The sequence below is a fragment of the Gorilla gorilla genome, chromosome 3, assembly GCF_029281585.2.
Source record: "Gorilla gorilla gorilla isolate KB3781 chromosome 3, NHGRI_mGorGor1-v2.1_pri, whole genome shotgun sequence".
In the NCBI taxonomy this organism is placed as follows: domain Eukaryota; kingdom Metazoa; phylum Chordata; class Mammalia; order Primates; family Hominidae; genus Gorilla; species Gorilla gorilla.
In genome coordinates this window covers 46,036,100-46,052,968 of record NC_073227.2, presented here as the reverse complement: position 1 = coordinate 46,052,968, position 16,869 = coordinate 46,036,100, and the positions used below count along the sequence as shown (strand labels likewise).

The 16,869-nt window shown below is 41.9% G+C and overlaps 1 protein-coding gene and 1 pseudogene across 15 annotated transcripts in view; one reads left to right on the top strand and one right to left on the bottom strand.

Annotated features, from left to right (window-relative positions):
* Nucleotides 1-16,869, bottom strand: part of TBC1D1 (TBC1 domain family member 1) — a 250,388-nt gene that overhangs the window by 116,791 nt on the left and 116,728 nt on the right. For all 15 annotated transcript variants that reach the window (XM_055385752.2, XM_019025598.4, XM_055385755.2 and 12 more), the window contains 4 exons: nt 7,542-8,006; nt 4,089-4,178; nt 1,947-2,051; nt 924-1,056 (listed from right to left, as the gene is read on the bottom strand). In XM_055385752.2, the coding sequence (XP_055241727.1) occupies nt 924-1,056; nt 1,947-2,051; nt 4,089-4,178; nt 7,542-8,006 (793 nt within the window). The remainder of the gene's footprint in view (nt 1-923; nt 1,057-1,946; nt 2,052-4,088; nt 4,179-7,541; nt 8,007-16,869) is intronic.
* Nucleotides 15,341-15,662, top strand: LOC109026638 (small ribosomal subunit protein mS33-like; annotated as a pseudogene).

Sequence of the window (16,869 nt, the reverse complement as noted above, 5' to 3'; positions counted from 1 at the left end):
CAAGAGGAACCCCCACCATTCCATTCGGATTCATTTGGCCCCTCTGGCCCCTTGGGCTCTGAATTCACTCAAACCCTCCAATTCTGAAAAAGACAAAGTTAGCTGCAATCCCCAGGTCTTTCCCCAGTATGGCCTTCTCCTGGAAATGGTTGGTGGCAGGTAACAGGGCTTTACCGCTTGGGGTGAATCATGGGCTCACGATACACTAGTTTATTCCTAGACATCTCTAATCCTCAATTTACTTATCTGCAATATGTGCAAAATAAATAGTCCCTTTTCCTCCCACAAATGTGATGAGGATTAAATAGATAACAGAAAGCACCTAATACACTTCCTGGCAGATCTTATTCAATACACGTTAGCTACAAATCATAACATTTACTACAGTCTCTCCCTAAGCCAGGTTTCTAGAAATACTGGTCAATACTAATAGTCACCGTTTCTTTTATTTCTTCCCATTTGCTCCTCAACTGCAACCTGTTTTCTGCTACCTCCTCTCCATCCAAACTGTACTAGCAGACGTTACTAATGACCTTGTAATGAAGAAACTGGTACAAGTTCCTTAGTTCTTATCTTTCTAGATATCTCTGCAGTGGCCAGTATGACTGACCACTCACACAACCTTGATAAACACTAGGCAACCGGTTTGGTAACCTGTTTCCCTAACTCCTCCTCCATCCTCAGAATACCTTGGAGGGAGGTGGCAGAAGGGGGTTCTGGGTTCTTATCTTTGTATCACCAGTATCCGGCACAATTCCTGACATACAGAAGACACCCACTGCACACTGAGAGTCCACCTACAATCCCTGTGACTAATACAAGCCTCTGTTAGGTAGAATCTTCCAACAGATGAGTATCATCTAAAGTTCTCCTGGGACCTTTAACTCCCACTGTGTTCACGCTGGAAAGGGTCCCCTACTCACCCTCTATCCTCTCACAGAGCTTGTGCAGGCCTTGCAGGGGGCAGCCCTCGCACAGCTGGGCTGGCGCCTTAGCCGTCTGCTGCACTGCGGCCACCGTGAAGGCCTGTTTCAGGGTCATCATAATTTCGTCAACCTAATCAAAGAGAAGAGAAGTTGTAGTCACCAAAAAGTCAATTTGAAATTAGCTGGGCTGAGATGTCAGAAAATCTTTGGAAAAGACTTTTTAAGCTTTAAGAGTTTTCTGTACTACTCTTCACAGGTTGACAGATAATAATTGGAATAACAGCTAGGATTACAGTCTGAAAATACTACAAGTATGCTCAAAGCTCTTAAAGCAGGTAAGGTAAATGATATGGTTTGGCTGTGTCCCCACCCAAATCTCACCTTGAATTGTAGCTCCCATAATTCCCATATGTCATGGGAGGGACCCAGTGGGAGGTAATTGAATCATGGGAGTGGGTCTTTCCTGTGCTGTTCTATGATAGTGAATAAATCTCACGAGATCTGATGGTTTTATAAAGGGCAGTTCCCCTGCACACGCTGCCCTGCCTGCTGCCATGTAAGATGTGCCTTTGCTCCTCCTTCACCTTCCGCCATGATTGTGAGGCCTCACTGGCCATGTGGAACTATGAGTCCATTAAACCTCTTTCTTTTATAAATTACCCAGTGTCAGGTATGTCTTTATTAGTAGTGTGAGAACAGACTGATACAGTAAAAACTAAAAATACAAACTACTGAGAAAAAAAGCAAACTCCTTTGATCAGATGTCTAAAATGACATTGTAAAATGCTAGACCAGAAGGTGACACTGAACAAGTTCTTCAGAAATACAAAATATAAAATGCACACCCAATTAAGCTTCAGATGTGTATTAGCTGCTTACTAAATAGTCATAAGTAAATAACTAAAGACAAATAATGATATGTCAATGACTATCTGGTTTTCCTTAAGGACAGAAAAATCAGTGGAGCTAAAATTCCTTGTAAAGAAGGTTCCAAGGTAAGAATTGCTTGTCCTCTCTCACCAGAGCCTCATTTGTGCACTGAAACACGTAACAGACAAAATGAAAGCCGCCACCTCCGGAAGACTCCCGACAGATAAACCCAAAGTGGTCCACGTGTCTGATGCCCTGCCGAAGGGAGAGAACGAGATGTTCAGTTGTATCCAGAAGACGCACCATCCTCAGAAATGCACCTCAAGATTTATACAGCACGATTTATTTTACTTTTTATTATCTTTTTGAGATAGAGTTTCACTCTTGTTGCCCAGGCTGGAGTACAATGGCACAATCTCAGCACACTGCAACCTCTGCCTCCAGGGTTCAAGTGATTCTCGTGCCTCAGCCTCTTGAGTAGCTGGGATTACAGGCGTGCACCACCACACCCAGCTAATTTTTGTATTTTTAGTAGATATGGTGTTTCACCATGTTGGTCTCGAACTCCTGACCTCAGGTAATCCACCCACCTCAGCCTCCCAAAGTGCTGGGATTACAGGCGTGAACCACTGCGCCTGGCCTACACAGCACAATTTTAAAAAACACTAGGAAATTACTATTTTCTCTGATATTTTAAAATTTCAAAAAGTCTAAAAACATCTCAAATAAAGTTGGTTTACTAGAATGTTCCTTTGATTACTCCCACAACAATACAAAAAATAAGATCTGAAAATTCAAGTTTTAGTGCTCATTTTAGTATTTGTTTGTTGTTTTGTTTGAGACATAGGTATTAAAGAATAAAAACCACTCAAAAAATCAAAGGCAGACCAGAGATTCATGAAGAAACACAACTAAGCACATACACACCCAAAGGTTAAAAAAATATTTAAAATATATTTGTATTGCTAAAATAAGTAGGTAAATACTGAAGGGAACTGGAATAAAGAAAGAGTCAAAAATTACATGCACACAGAGTAGAGGAGCTTTTAAACATATTAGGCCAAGGCTCTACCATGGTATCATAAGAGCTATTTTTAATAAATATTAATATGTAAATGTGTTTTAAAATCACCAGCTATCAGAGGCACCTTAATACAGATAAAACGTCTGCCATAAATATTAATACATCAATGTATTCTGAAAGCATCATCATGCAGAGATGTGAGTGCTGATAGCTTAATGTTCAGGTAATCATATAAACTTGTAAACTACACTCCTTAGGAAATTATAAAGCTATCACACAAAAATGTAAACATTTAACATTAATATTTCAACAGAAATAGCAGCAAATCAGGATTAAAAACTCTATGGGTAATCTCACTTTCAGGCCAAATATTTTCCAATAAATGAGCAATCATTAACATGCTTTGCCATCTCAATTAATCTTCTCCAGTAGCAAGTTAAGCATAAGGCTACCACTTAAGGAAATATGATTTAGCAAAGCTTTTTCTTTGTAAATGGTTCCCTATTCAATCTATAAAGAACATTCTTTATTTTCACATTTTGCAGAAAAGTCCCTTTTGAATATTTAAATAGATCACATTTTAAATCAACACTGACATTTTCATATTTTATCAATTATGAAAATGAAAAATCCAGAGTTTTAAAAAAAAAGCAAATATAACCTTAAGTGATCTCATATTTGTTAGGAAGATCCTGAGTAAAACTGGCACAGCTAATCTTAATTGATAGATTCTTCCAAAATCTCTCTATGGAACACCTGGAAGATTATCAAGAAAAAAGTTTTCAAGTAGACACTGTACTCTGTACACTGTACATTCTCAAAGATAAGCACTATCTATATTTGAAGGGAGAATACTGACAATTGGCACCCAAAAAAGTTATAAATTTTTGTAAAGTAGAAATATATCTAATAAAAAGATATATTTGTGTGAAATGTGTAAATATATATGTGTAATATGCACAAAGACCCACATATGTGCATCTGGAAGTCATGACTGTGGACTATTACTACCAGTAACTGAGAAAATTAAAAGTAGATCTATTTTGTCCATTACTGTTGCTAAGAGCAAATTTCTTAATTTCAAAATTATATTCATAATTTACCTTAACATACCAAAGCAAAGGAGAAAGAAAAGCGAAACACAAATCAAGTACAGTACTTAGAAAACATACACCTTGTAACCTTTAGCATTTGTTACATGATAGATATTATAGAAATTCATTTAAAAATTCCATTGCAATTGAATTAAAAAACCCATCTCCATTTACCTGAGAGCAAAAGGATATCTCCTTAAAATTTTTCTCCAGTGCTATTTTTTTGGTGTCAGGACTGATGAGGTAAACTTCAGACTGGCCAATCTTAAAAGACAAACAAAAAAATCTAGCTTTTCAAACTTTCTCATTTCATGACCTATGAAAATAAAGAATAAAAGGGACAAGCTCCTATAAAATTCTGACTCTATCATCGCAGAAATCATTCCAAAGGTTCCCTCTTATCCTCTGGATTTCAGGTCATAAGAGACATCTATTAGTGCCTTCACCTAGATAAGACAGCCATTTTCCTTGAGATGAAAGAACCAGATATCCAAAAGTTAGCAATAGGCCTCAAGATCCACACACCCCCTAAAAACTGAGGTCTCCGCATAAGTGAACCTTCCAGAAAACAGAATCTACTCTTTCAAAGCTTCCAAGATACTTTTGAATGATTTTTACTGACAAGTCTTTTTAAATTATTGTTAAAATAATCTACCATTTGTTTAGTACATATTACATGTGAGGCGTTCACATACACTAGTGACTGGACCTTTTCAAGTTAGAGTATGAGCATCAATTACAATCCTCTTACTGCCTTGGGACATGCTAATAGACATGCATTATAGGAGACCGCTGTGTTGCAATACCCATCCTACTCTGTGTACACATGCCCCTGCAGGCTGTGAAAGGCTGCCTTTTAGACTCCTCGTCTCTGGAGCGCTAAGCTTCTTGGGTTTCAGTGTGTGTTGGTTTCTACAGCTTTAGTTTCTCCTCAGGACCAAGAAGTCAGTGGTCACATCCTGACGCTGCCACTCTTAACTCCCAGACCCATCTCCTCCTCTAAACTCTTTACGCTTTGATGTAAAATACAAATCAGATACACAAGCTTGTTGGAAACTGGGGTGTAGGTCAAGGGGAATTATACTCTCAATGAGGGGGCCCAAGAAATGTGCATTCTGTTTGGGGCAAGGACTTTGCACTCTGAATCGTTTTTGCACACTTACTGTTTCTGAACTGTATTTCAGCCAGCAGAGAGTGGCAGGTAGCCTTTTACTCTTGTCCTTCCGTGGAGACCAAGGATGATGAAAAACTAATTCGTTTTTAACATGCAACATCTTTCTAAATTAGACTGTGTCTCTCTCTAGAGTAGGAGCCAACACAATATCCTCCTTATTTGTAAACAACGAATAAGTATCTATTTGGAGTATGTTTAGTCTCTTTAGAAGTCACTGTCTTTACCTACATAATGAAGATAGTCCTTACTTACTTTTAAAAATAACCTTTGAAAATCTCATAAGGTGAGAGGCTCCAAGGCATTATTACTTGGCTGTGGCTGGGTTGTAAAGAGTAAGTCAGAATCCAAAGTTGGGTGGGGCTCCTGAGATCCCTCTCCTTCCCCATGGCATCCAAAGGATTGTACATCCCATTCATTTGACTTTCTGCATGTCTGTCCCTTCCACTCCCCTGTACTTACCACAACCCCACTATCTCTCACCTGGACTACTACAACAGCTTCACTCCCCTCCCCATCCTACTCTTGCCCTCCCCCAAGTATCCTGGCTCTGTAGCCAAAGATATTTCACACTGTGTTTTATAGCATGCAGTGACTGCCCACTCCTTTCAGGATAAAAAACAAAACCCTGACCAAGACCCATAAAGTTGTGCCTAATGAAAACAACTTTCATGGGGCTGCCTCCAGTCCCAGCCCCATCTCTACACACCATCCTTCCTTGTTTTCAGTGTGGCCATCTGGAATTATTTCTCACCCAACAGCTGTGCTCTAGGCACTACCAACGACAGCAGTGAACAGAGAAATGAAAATCCATGCCCTCTTGAAGCCTATCTTCTTGGGGGCATGTGGGACATAAAATCTTTTACTTGTTTATTTGTAATTGTATCAAATGGTAAAAGTACCATGGAGAAAAATAAAGCAAAAAAGCAGGAAGTGAGGCTGCTATTGGTCTTACTGATACGATTATTCCTCCGTGTCAACATTTCAGCAGAGACCTAAAGGAAGCAAGAGGAGGTAAGACTGTGACAACTCGAGGGAAGAATGCTGAGCAAAGGAGGCAGTCAGGCCTCCGGGATTCTCCAGGCACCATCCCTGCCTTTAGGGCCTTCTCATCTGCTGCTCTGTGAGCCCAGAAGACCTTCCCAGGTGGCCACAATGAAACCTTGCGTTAGGTGAAAATCACTTTCTCAAAGAAGCCTTTCCTGATTACCCTGAGAAATGCTCTCAGGCATGTTGTACTTCTCCTCCACGGCATTTACCACAATTATAATTAGATAATTATTTGTGCACTCAGTTGCCTGTCTCCCTTACTGGAATCTAAATTCCATGTGGGCAGAGAACATACTTGTCTTGTTCACGGCTGCATTTCCAGCATGTGGCAAGGGACGTTAGCACAGCAGTCAAACAGTCAGTACTTATAAATAAATGCAGGGAGCAGCTTTCTCAATGTCACCAAGGAAGTTTTTTTAAAAGATGCAGATCACAAATTAAAGCACAAATCTGACTACTCTTTTCGGTACACTAGATCAATGGTCAAAAGATGAAAACATCAGCCCTATTTACCCTTGGGTGCACCCCCTTGGTTTTAAACCTGCACACATCCACACTGCACTAACCTAGGTAGCTGGTTTTTCACCCCCTGGCCATCTCACCTGTGCCCTGAATTAGACACAAGAAGGAGACTTTACATTTAAGATAATTTTGTTCTCTACAGAAAGTCAGTCAGCATTAAGCCAAAGAGAAGGCCAAGGAAAAAACTAGCTCTTCCATTGTCAGAGACCGGCTCGCTGCCGGGACAGCTCCACATCTCATCCGTTCAGACCCAGGGGACTCCCAGGGAGGGCACAGCCATTCAGAAGAGCCCAGATCAGCATGGAACCAGGAACCCCACCCACCTGGGACAGCCCCCCATGTCCAGTCCTTTTCTAGCATTTGGCTGTCAATTTAACACTTTTTTCTAAAAAAAAGCAAGCAAGCAATTGGCTAAATTAATATTTCAGTTTGGGTATAAATTTCAAATATAATGTCACTCACAAAGCCACTCTTCCTGATTAGCAAAGGGTAAATGTTTCATAAATAAAAATATTAATAGTAGAGAGGGTGTTTTCCAACTAAAAGATTCTGTTGAAATATATCATCTGAAATTCATATTTTTTTTACATCTCTCTGCTGGTCTCATTTACATGTTTTCACTGTTCTTTCCACACTGAAAAGGTGTCTTTATAATTACGGGGTGAGATAAAAATTACACATGGGCATGTTTCTCCCTGACGACTGTAAAGGCTTATGGCTAAAGGAAGGAGCTTATCCTAAGAATAGAATTGTTCAGCATGAAAATATATGGATTCACACATAAATCAAAAGCAATTGACTAAGAATCTTCGCTCCATAAAGCAGATTTTCTCTTGAAAGCGTATGGCAGACTGGGGCTGTGCACGAGCTGGGTGATATTTTACCGTGAAGAGCATAGTTCGATTTTCCTCGATATCTGTGGGCTGCACAATATTGTGTCCGCTAATGAGGTGGTTCTCAATGTCGCTCTCCTCGAAGGAGCTGAAGAAGCCGCTGCTTCGGAGGCCCCCATCCTGCAGCTCCTTCCTAAAGGCCAGCGAGCGCAGGCCGGGCTGGGAGAAGGACTTGCGCATGGGCCTGCGCCCAGGCTCCTGGCTCCCTGTGGGCGCGGCATGGGGCGGGTTGGGGCGGGGGCTCTCGGAACCCCGGCTGCCGCTGACGTGATTGAACTTCTCGATGCACTCGTCGATCAGGGCCGGCGGAGCCTTCTTGTGCGCCACCGTCACGCGGCCGCAGAAGAGCACCTCGAACTTCTTGGAAAACGTGTCGTCGAACTCGGACGGGCAGTGCAGCTCCTCCTGCCGGGCGATCTTCCCCGCCTGACGGATGGAGCTGATGATCTCAGGCACCTGAGGAGAGAGGGAGGAGTGTTATTTGGAACATGCAGTGTGGCTGGCACTCACGGAATGAATGCACCATGCTCTTTCGGGACGCCCCGCTGGCTACTCCACTGCGGAGCACTGGAGGAGGAGCCCACTGGAGGAGGAGCCCACGGGAGGGGACTAGGAATGTCTTCCCATGGGAGGTGAACACACAGCTTCCACAGAAAAGAGAAGGGGGACGACACATGAAGCACCTCTTACCTGCCAAGGGCTGCGCTGGAGGATTTACATGCCCACAGCACCCTGCAAGGTTAAACCACCAGCCCGGGAACACACACAGCCCAACCCAGCAGGCCTTGGATTCAAGCCCAGGCTGGTCCCACTCCAAAGCTAAAGGCCTCCTCTGGAGAAGCTCTCGCCTCCCAGAGAAGTCTGTCTCCAACGTGGTTCACAAAACATGACTCAATTATTCTAGATCTCATGGCAGTATACTTTGGAAAGTCTTCTTTAATAAATGGTGGGATGAAGAAGACAAAGGCTCTGAAATTATCTCATAAATTATTTATTCAAATCCCAGCACCATTATTTCCTTCCATGACAACTCAGTCCTATATTTCCTAGCAGGTGAATAGTGACTAGCATGTCAACAAAGCTAGGAGGTTTTAATCAAGGACTGAGTAACCCATGACTAATATTATCACAGCAAACAGGCTCACCAGGGATTCTTCACATGGAGACTATAAAGCTTTTGGTTTCTAATGCTGAAAATCATGATTAAAAGAATGTAATAAAAGATCTCATCTGCCACGGTGTTGTCCCTACTGCTATATCCTCTCATCATTAACCTCTGAGAAGGTTCTTCAAAGCAGCATAGACATAAAGATGAATCCGCACGGCAGTGAATGAAACAGCTGTGCAATTGCTCAGATGATGGACAGCCACAACACTAATATTTGTGGCCAGGCATGGATTTAAACAAGGCCAAGGCAGGCATAAATTTAATCTTCAAAAGGGCCTACTTTTTGTTATGACCTAACACCTAAACCAATTTTTTCCATTTTTCTATATAAGGAAAATTCAATTTAAGGCCCAATACCCACAGGCCCAATGTCTTTTTAACAACATTATAGAGAAATTTTAAAAATCCCCCTTCCAATTCAGGTCAAAGATCAACACATACAGTAAAGGAGGTGGTTTTAAATTTTAAAAGTATCCTTATATTCAGTGTTCGTGACATAATTCCCAAAACCAATGACTCGAAAGATTTTTCTCTTTGTGACTTCGTATCAAATACACCTTAAAGATCTCTCTGTCATAAAGATTATGATCTATTCTTTCAAGGTATTTTATCATACAAAGAGTCAAAAGATCTTTAGGAAAGTTTTATATTTTAAATAATTGATTCCTGATGAGACCTAAATGATTTTAAAAGCCAAAATTTCAGCCAGGCGCAGTGGCTCATGCCTGTAATCCCAGCACTTTGGGAGGCCAAGGAGGGCAGATCACGAGGTCAGGAATTTGAGACCAGCCTAGCCAACATAGTGAAACCCCGTCTCTACTAAAAATACAAAAAATTAGCTGGGCGTGGTGGCAGGTGCCTGTAATCCCAGCTACTTGGGAGGCCGAGGCAGGAGAATTGCTTGAACCTGGGAGGCGGAGGTTGCAGTGAGCCGAGATTGTGCCACTGCACTCCAGCCTGGGTGACAGCACAAGACTCTGTCTCAAAAAAAATAAAATAACCAAAATTTCAACAGGTCAAGCATCTGTCTGCACTGAGCACTTGCTTGGTTATAGCCCACTTTTATACTGCCAAATAATCATACATCATACAGAGGCCTAAAAACTGTTGGTCAATTATAAAAAGAAGACAGGACAGAGAGAAGAGAGTATGAAGTCTAGGTTTCATTCACATCTTTGCCAATGGTTCATAACAGAGGCCTGGTAAAAACTTAGCCACAGTTAGACTGGGCATGTTAGTGCACACCTGTAATCCCAGCACTTTGGGAGGCCGAGGCAGGCGGATCGCTTGAGCTCAGGAGCTCAAGACCATCCTGGGCAAAATGGCGAGACCTCGTCTCTATACAAAATACAAAAATGAGCCAGCCAAGGTGGTGTGCGCCTGCAGTCCCCGCTACTCCTGAGGCAGGAGTATTGCTGGAGCCCAGGAGATGGAGGCTGCAGTAAGCCAAGACAGTACCACTGCACTCCAGCCTGGGTGACTGAGACCCTGTCTCAAAACAAAAAACAACAACAACAACAACAAAAAGCCAGTTACTCTCCAAAAACGAGTTTATAAGATTTTCCTGGTAAAAGTGATTTCTGTAAAGAACACTTGTCAAACAAAAATAATCAATTTATACAAGAACCTTGCCACTCTTCTAAGCAAGTGTGTAAGATTATTTTATCAAGTCATGTGAGTCTTCCCAATTACTAACCCCACTCTGAACAGAAAATTCAAAGCTTATTCAGTCCTCTGAGGCTTATGAAAATACCTGACGTTTCTACATGCTGTGTCTTCTGCTGCATCTGAAGTGAGCAGTGATGTCTTTCACTATGTATCAAAGGAGAGAGAAAATGTGTGAAGTCGCACGAATTTATTGGTGACTCAGTAGTAAATGGTACAAACAAAAAGATGACACAAAGTAGATCACTTACTGTCCCCTGGATTCGCAGGGTCAGAAGAAATTGAAGAATACCTCATAACTTGGTCACGATCGAGGTTGTGGTAGTTTTTTTTCCAAGGACCAATCTCTCCTATCCTTTACTCAGAATCTTAAAAAGACACACTTTAGTCAAAGACCAAAGTCTCTCTCTCCTTGCTCTGGTAAGTTTTAGTATTCAGGCATAATTGAGCTCAAGGTTCTCATGCTCAGGGTAAGGTGTGCCCCGTCATTCAGAAGCACCAAGAAGTTATGTGTAATACAGACATAAAGGAGATAATTGAGGTCTAACAATTTCAGAACATTTGAAGGCAAAGGGCATATTGCCAAATATAGTTTCAACAACAAATTGCAAATAGTTAAAAACCCTAATTCCATTTAAACATTACTTTAAGTTAGTCAAGTATACTAAGAGACTAAATAAAAAATGGGTTCTATCCGTGTGTAAGCTTATAAAACCCTCTACCAGAACGGACCTGGGGCACTGTTTTTTCTTTTTTTTTTTTGAGATGGAGTTTCGCTCTTGTTGCCCAGGCTGGAGTGCAATGGGGCGATCTCAGCTCACTGCAACCTCTGCCCCCAAGGTTCAAGCAATTCTCCTGCCTCAGCCTCCCGAGTAGCTAGGATTACAGGCATGCACCACCACACCCGGCTAATTTTGTATTTTTTCGGTAGAGATGGGGTTTCTCCATGTCGGTCAGGCTGGTCTTGAACTCCTGACCTCAGGTGATCCACCCGCCTCGGCCTCCCAAAGTGGTGGGATTACAGGCGTGAGCCACTGTGCCCAGACTCTGAGGCACTATTTTCTAAAAAATGAAGGCATAATGTCCACTCGTGATAAAATCCTGAATTCTTTATCCTTCTAACTCTGTCCTGGACTCACCTATTTGCATGGAGGACTTGAGTCATTTACTTCATTTTATTTGTATACATTTTTCTAGGCATCTCTAGATGCCAGAGCCAGGGATTCAGAAATATGAGATGAATGTAAATGAGTCCCTGCCCAGAGGAGGAGGTTTAATTAGGATCCTTTACGGTAATTGAGATGGGGCATGTTGAGAGCCTGAACTGAGAACTAAGCACTGAAGGCTGAGAGGAAGGCTAAGAGAAAGGCTGAAAGATTCTGGAAGACAGGACTAACAGGATTTGGTGGTGACCTGGATAGGGGGCTGAGGATATTGAAGATGGGGCGTGGTACCCAGGGCTCTGGCTTAGGCTTCTGTGTGGATGACTGTGCCATTAGTTCACAGAGGGAGTGCAGAGTGGAGAAGGTTTGGGGAGACAGTGCAATGAGTTCTGCTTTTGTCTATGTTAAGACCAGGAGGACTTGAAAGTAAAGGCATCTAGCTGGGTAAACGGGCCTAGAGTCCAAGACAGGGAGTCTAAGCTGGACATGAGCAGCTCACATCCGGGAGGGAAAGTAAAGGAAGGGAGTGCCAAGACAGGCCCCTGGGATACCCCAACATTTCAGGTGTAGAGAAACTAAGGAATCGCAGGCAGAGAAGATGGGGACCTGGGGGGAGGCAAGGATGAGGTTAGAGACGCCCAGAAAGGGGACACTCCATCTTCAAGAAAAGGAGTCAGCAACTTACAACAGGCTAAGGGCTGAGAGAGCTGGCTGGAGCTTTGGCTCATACAGATAAGTAAAAATAAATAAGGCGGAAGACAATACTAAACCCCCAAAATAAACATGCCTAACTGAAAAATGTCCTCAAGTAAAACTTTATTTAGTCTAAAAGAACATATACTTCCAATTACAATATTTACTGCAAAACACAGATCCTTTTAGGGCAAATACACTGAGGCCAGTGGATTTATTCCCACTGATATGATCTGGGTACTTTTAGTGAAAATCTTTTTTTAGTTTTGTTGGAGCAATAGTATCTACGTCATTTCTGTTTGCAGACGAAGTAAATCAAAACCAACTATAGCACAAACAAGAACCCAAAAAGCATCTTACTGGGACAGATTCAATAAGGGTGTGGGGCTTGGTTTTAATTTTCTTTTAATGAAGAAACAGGCCTTATTTAGATACATAAAAATTAAACTCCTCTTCTGCCAACCTATTTGAGTTTATACTAAAACTCAATTTTGAAAGTAAGTCTGCATTTTGCTCACAACCAAAACAAGTTTCTTTATTCACATACTAACAAATGCACAGTAATGTATGAAGTTTCTGAAGCATGCATAAGTGAATACTGTTTCATATGTAGCCAGATAATGACATCCCAAGAGAATTAGAAATATTCAGTTCTGTAAATAAAGTCCTTATTTAAACATTTGGGTCAACTTGCTTTTTAAGGATTTAGGGATTATAAAGGATTATAAATACACTGCAAGTGTAATTTTATTCACAAGGATTTAGGAAAGAGCTGCTGAAACAATATTTAGAATAAAAAGTCATTTTACTTTACATTTGCTGCTTTGTTTTTCTGTCAATGAGTAAGAAACAAATATTAAATAAGTCTGAAGCACTGTGTATTTAAAATTCTAGCATTTTTCCCGTTATATGATGGTAACACATTCTAAGACTTCAAAAATATGGCCGGACACATTGTGTTTTTTCCCTTAGATGAAATGCTTTCTCATTGTAAGGAGTTCAAATGAGCACTTCACACACAAAAAAATGCTACATAATCATTGTCCAGAAGGAACAGATTTGTGGCTTGTTTTTATTGACAAGCAGTTATTTGTATTTGTTGGTCGTAAGGTATAAAGGAAGGGGGTAAAAACTAAATTAAACGAAGTATTTCCTCACTCTATCTTACGTGCCTTAAATTTCATGCAAAACACTTGAGAAAATATGAGTGCCTATTACTTAAGTCATTTAAACAGAAAATACCATCAGTTGCTATCTAGATAGGACACAGGTAAACATTCATATTATGCAGCAGCTCAGCCTGACAGGACTAGATTCAATCATGAAGATTTGAATATGCCTCCTACAATGAGTAAGACATGGTTCCCTCTGACTTTAGGAGGCTCACGCATATGTGATTTCCAATATAAGGTGACAGGTGCCAGAACACAAACATGGGCGAAGGCACAGAAGGCCGCTCCTGTGCAGTGGTCTGTCTTGGCTCTTTTGCTTCACGCTGTGGTGACCTAATGCCTCAATGCCTGCTTCATGCTTACAATTAGACAACAGGTCAGATTAATGTGTTACATCTTCCCAAGGAGAGATCAGGTGTCCCTGTTAGCTGGCTGAGGAGGCATCTGGGCATAGGTGAAGTGCTAATGACTGTTAGCCCTTGACACAGGGGCCCCTTTTTCATCCCCTCTGCCTTATCTTTCTGTCCTTTGGGTCTTGATCTTTCATCCCATGTAAAACAGAAGTAGCATTATTCAGCTTCCCTGGTTCTGAAATGGCAAATTGGATAAGATGTTAGCAGCTTTTAAACCCCACAGAGATGGTCTATGCAAACACAAAACACAGTTTGTACTCCAAAATAATTGTTTAAAAGATTCACTACAACCTTCTGACTGACCAACACCTTTCTACAAACATTTAAAACTATGAAACCACAAAAGAAGTAATCGAATGGCTGTAGGAGCTAAAAGAGGGTGGGAGGAGGTGAGAAAGAAAAAGGAAGATTGCACTGTAAGGATACGAAATTATTTCGTAGGTTTTCTAAAATAGTTTTTAAAACTTAAAATGTTGGGTGGCCAGCATAAATATAGATAGACTTCATGGAATCACTGAATATTCAATCTGGATGAGAATATAAGTCCTCAAAGTCCAGCCCCTTCACTGAAAGCACTGATTCTCAACTCAAATGTGCCTGCACATGGGAATGGCCAGTATTTTCAAGCCCTGATGTCCAGGTCCACCCACCTAAATGAAGCAGCTTGTTTGGAGGTGGGGCCCTCACTCCCGCAGTTTTCAAAGTGCCCTACCCTGGCTGTTCTAATGGGCAGCCAGAGTCCAGAAGCCTGGCTTCATCAGCTGTCCTTTGTCATATCCCAGGGAAGGCAGTGCTTCATAGGAAGGCCTCCTCCGTATGCCACCCACAGCACCATCCTACCCAAATCCATTTCATTATGGAGGCCCTTGGCAAACTGTGAACAGCAAGAAGGGCAGCCAAACTGCACAGATCCCTACCATGCTTACCGCAGAGATGAACAAACTGGCGAAGACAAAAAAGACTGAATCTGTCTAGACAGAGGGAATAAAGCAGCACATAAATGACTAAACAGGGTGGAAAGCAAGTGCTACAGAAGTACTAAGGAGGTTAAGAGGATAGAGAAATGCAAAATCTCAGTACAGGGTACATTTCAAATAAGTTATTAAAAGCAGATAGGGACAGGGAGTAGTGGTTCACACCTGTAATCCTAGACCAGCCTGACCAACAAGGTGAAACCCTGTCTCTACTAAAGATACAAAAATTAACCAGGTGTGGTGGCAGGCGCCTGTAGTCCCAGCTACTTGGGAGGCTGAGACAGGAGAACTGCTTGAACCCAGGAGGCAAAGGTTGCAGTGAGCTGAGATCTCACCACTGCACTCCAGCCTGGGCGACAGAGCAAGACTCCGTCTCAAAAAATAATAATAATAAATTAATAAATAAAATAAAAAAATAAAAAGTAAAAGCAGATAGGATGCCAAACATTTACCAAACCCCGCCCTTCTTAAAATAAAACCAGTCACCAGGTGTGGGTGAGGAAAGTCAAGTCCAGGGACTCCAGTTCCTTGCCACTCAAGAAATGTCTTCTCTTTCAGAATATGCCCTGCGCATGTCTCGTCTCAGTGCTCAGCTATTTGGTGAAGTCGCCAGGCCGACTGATTCCAAGTCTGTGAAAGTGGTGACACTGTTTGGTGAACCACCCTTGGCCAAGAAGAAGGAGACTTATGACTGGGTATCCAGATGACAACACTTACTCCACACTCATGGGAACACTCTGGTTTCTTGGATTCTGCAGAGATGAGCATCAGGATTTTAAGGATGAGCAAAGATGACAAAAGAAGCTTCGTGGAAAGGGGAAACCAAAGAAAGTAGAGGGGAAAAGAGCAGCATAAAAGAAATAGTGTTGGGCCAGGCGCAGTGGCTCACGCCTGTAATCCCAGCACTTTGGGAGGCCAAGGTGGGCGGATCCCAAGGTCAGGAGGTTGAGCCCATCCTGGCTAACATGGTGAAACCCCATCTCTACTAAAAATACAAAAAAATTAGCCGGGCATGGTGGCACATGCCTGTAGTCCCAGCTACTCGGGAGGCTGAGGCAGGAGCATCGCTTGAACCCGGAAGGCAGAGGTTGCAGTGAGACGAGATAGTGCCACTGCACTCCAGCCTGGGTGACAAAGCAAGACTCCATCTAAAAAAAAAAAAAAAAATAGTGTTGGTCCCTCAAGAGGGAAAATTTCTTCCTCTGTGGCAGAGAGAAGAAAATGCATCTACTGTCTTTCCACATATTGGAGGAATGTCATCTTCCTAAAGGAAGGTTATTTGGAGGTTATCATCTCCTTGTTGAAGTCTAATCCAGTTAAATGGTGACTGGTTTCTTGAACACACTTTAACTGTGCAAAATTATTTTGGCCTTGGCTGTGTAATGTAAGGTTTACCTAATTCTCTAATGAAATGAATACATAAAAAAAAAAGTCACCAAAGCCTCCTGGGATTCCAAACTGATTCTATTTTTTTCTCCATAAAAAAGGAGATTTAATAAAATTTTAGCTCATTATCAAAAATTTTTAACAACCACAGCCAAACTGCAATTCATGTTTGAATGCTTGCACCTTATTCCCATGCCCTCTCTGCTCCCTGCTACGTAAAATGAGAAACGGCTGTGATCACATACAATACAAGTGGACAAAGAAATAGGACCAAAAAACACGGGTAATTTGCAAAGTATCTACACAACGCCTCACACACGGGTCTAATGTGTCACTCAGAGGTGACTGTGCTTCTCTGGAAATGCAGTTTTCTACCATGGCATCATGTCTTCTCCATGTCAGTCCCCTGGCATGGCAGCAGTGGGACTGGAGTTGCTCCCCAGTGACTGGGGCAGCTGAGAAGTCACATGGCCTTGCGGCTTTCTGGGGTTCACATCCAGCTTTGCTTACCTATAAACAGAATCTGCCTCAATGAAAAACACAGCAAAGGAATTTTTTGGGTTTTAGCCAGATCTCTGAGGGCAGGACTTTATTTCTAAGGTAAAAGATAAAGCTTCTCCCTCAGAGGAACTAAGGAGAAAAGAAAAGTTCCCTGTACAGGGCTCAGGCCAGAAGCCACAAGAAA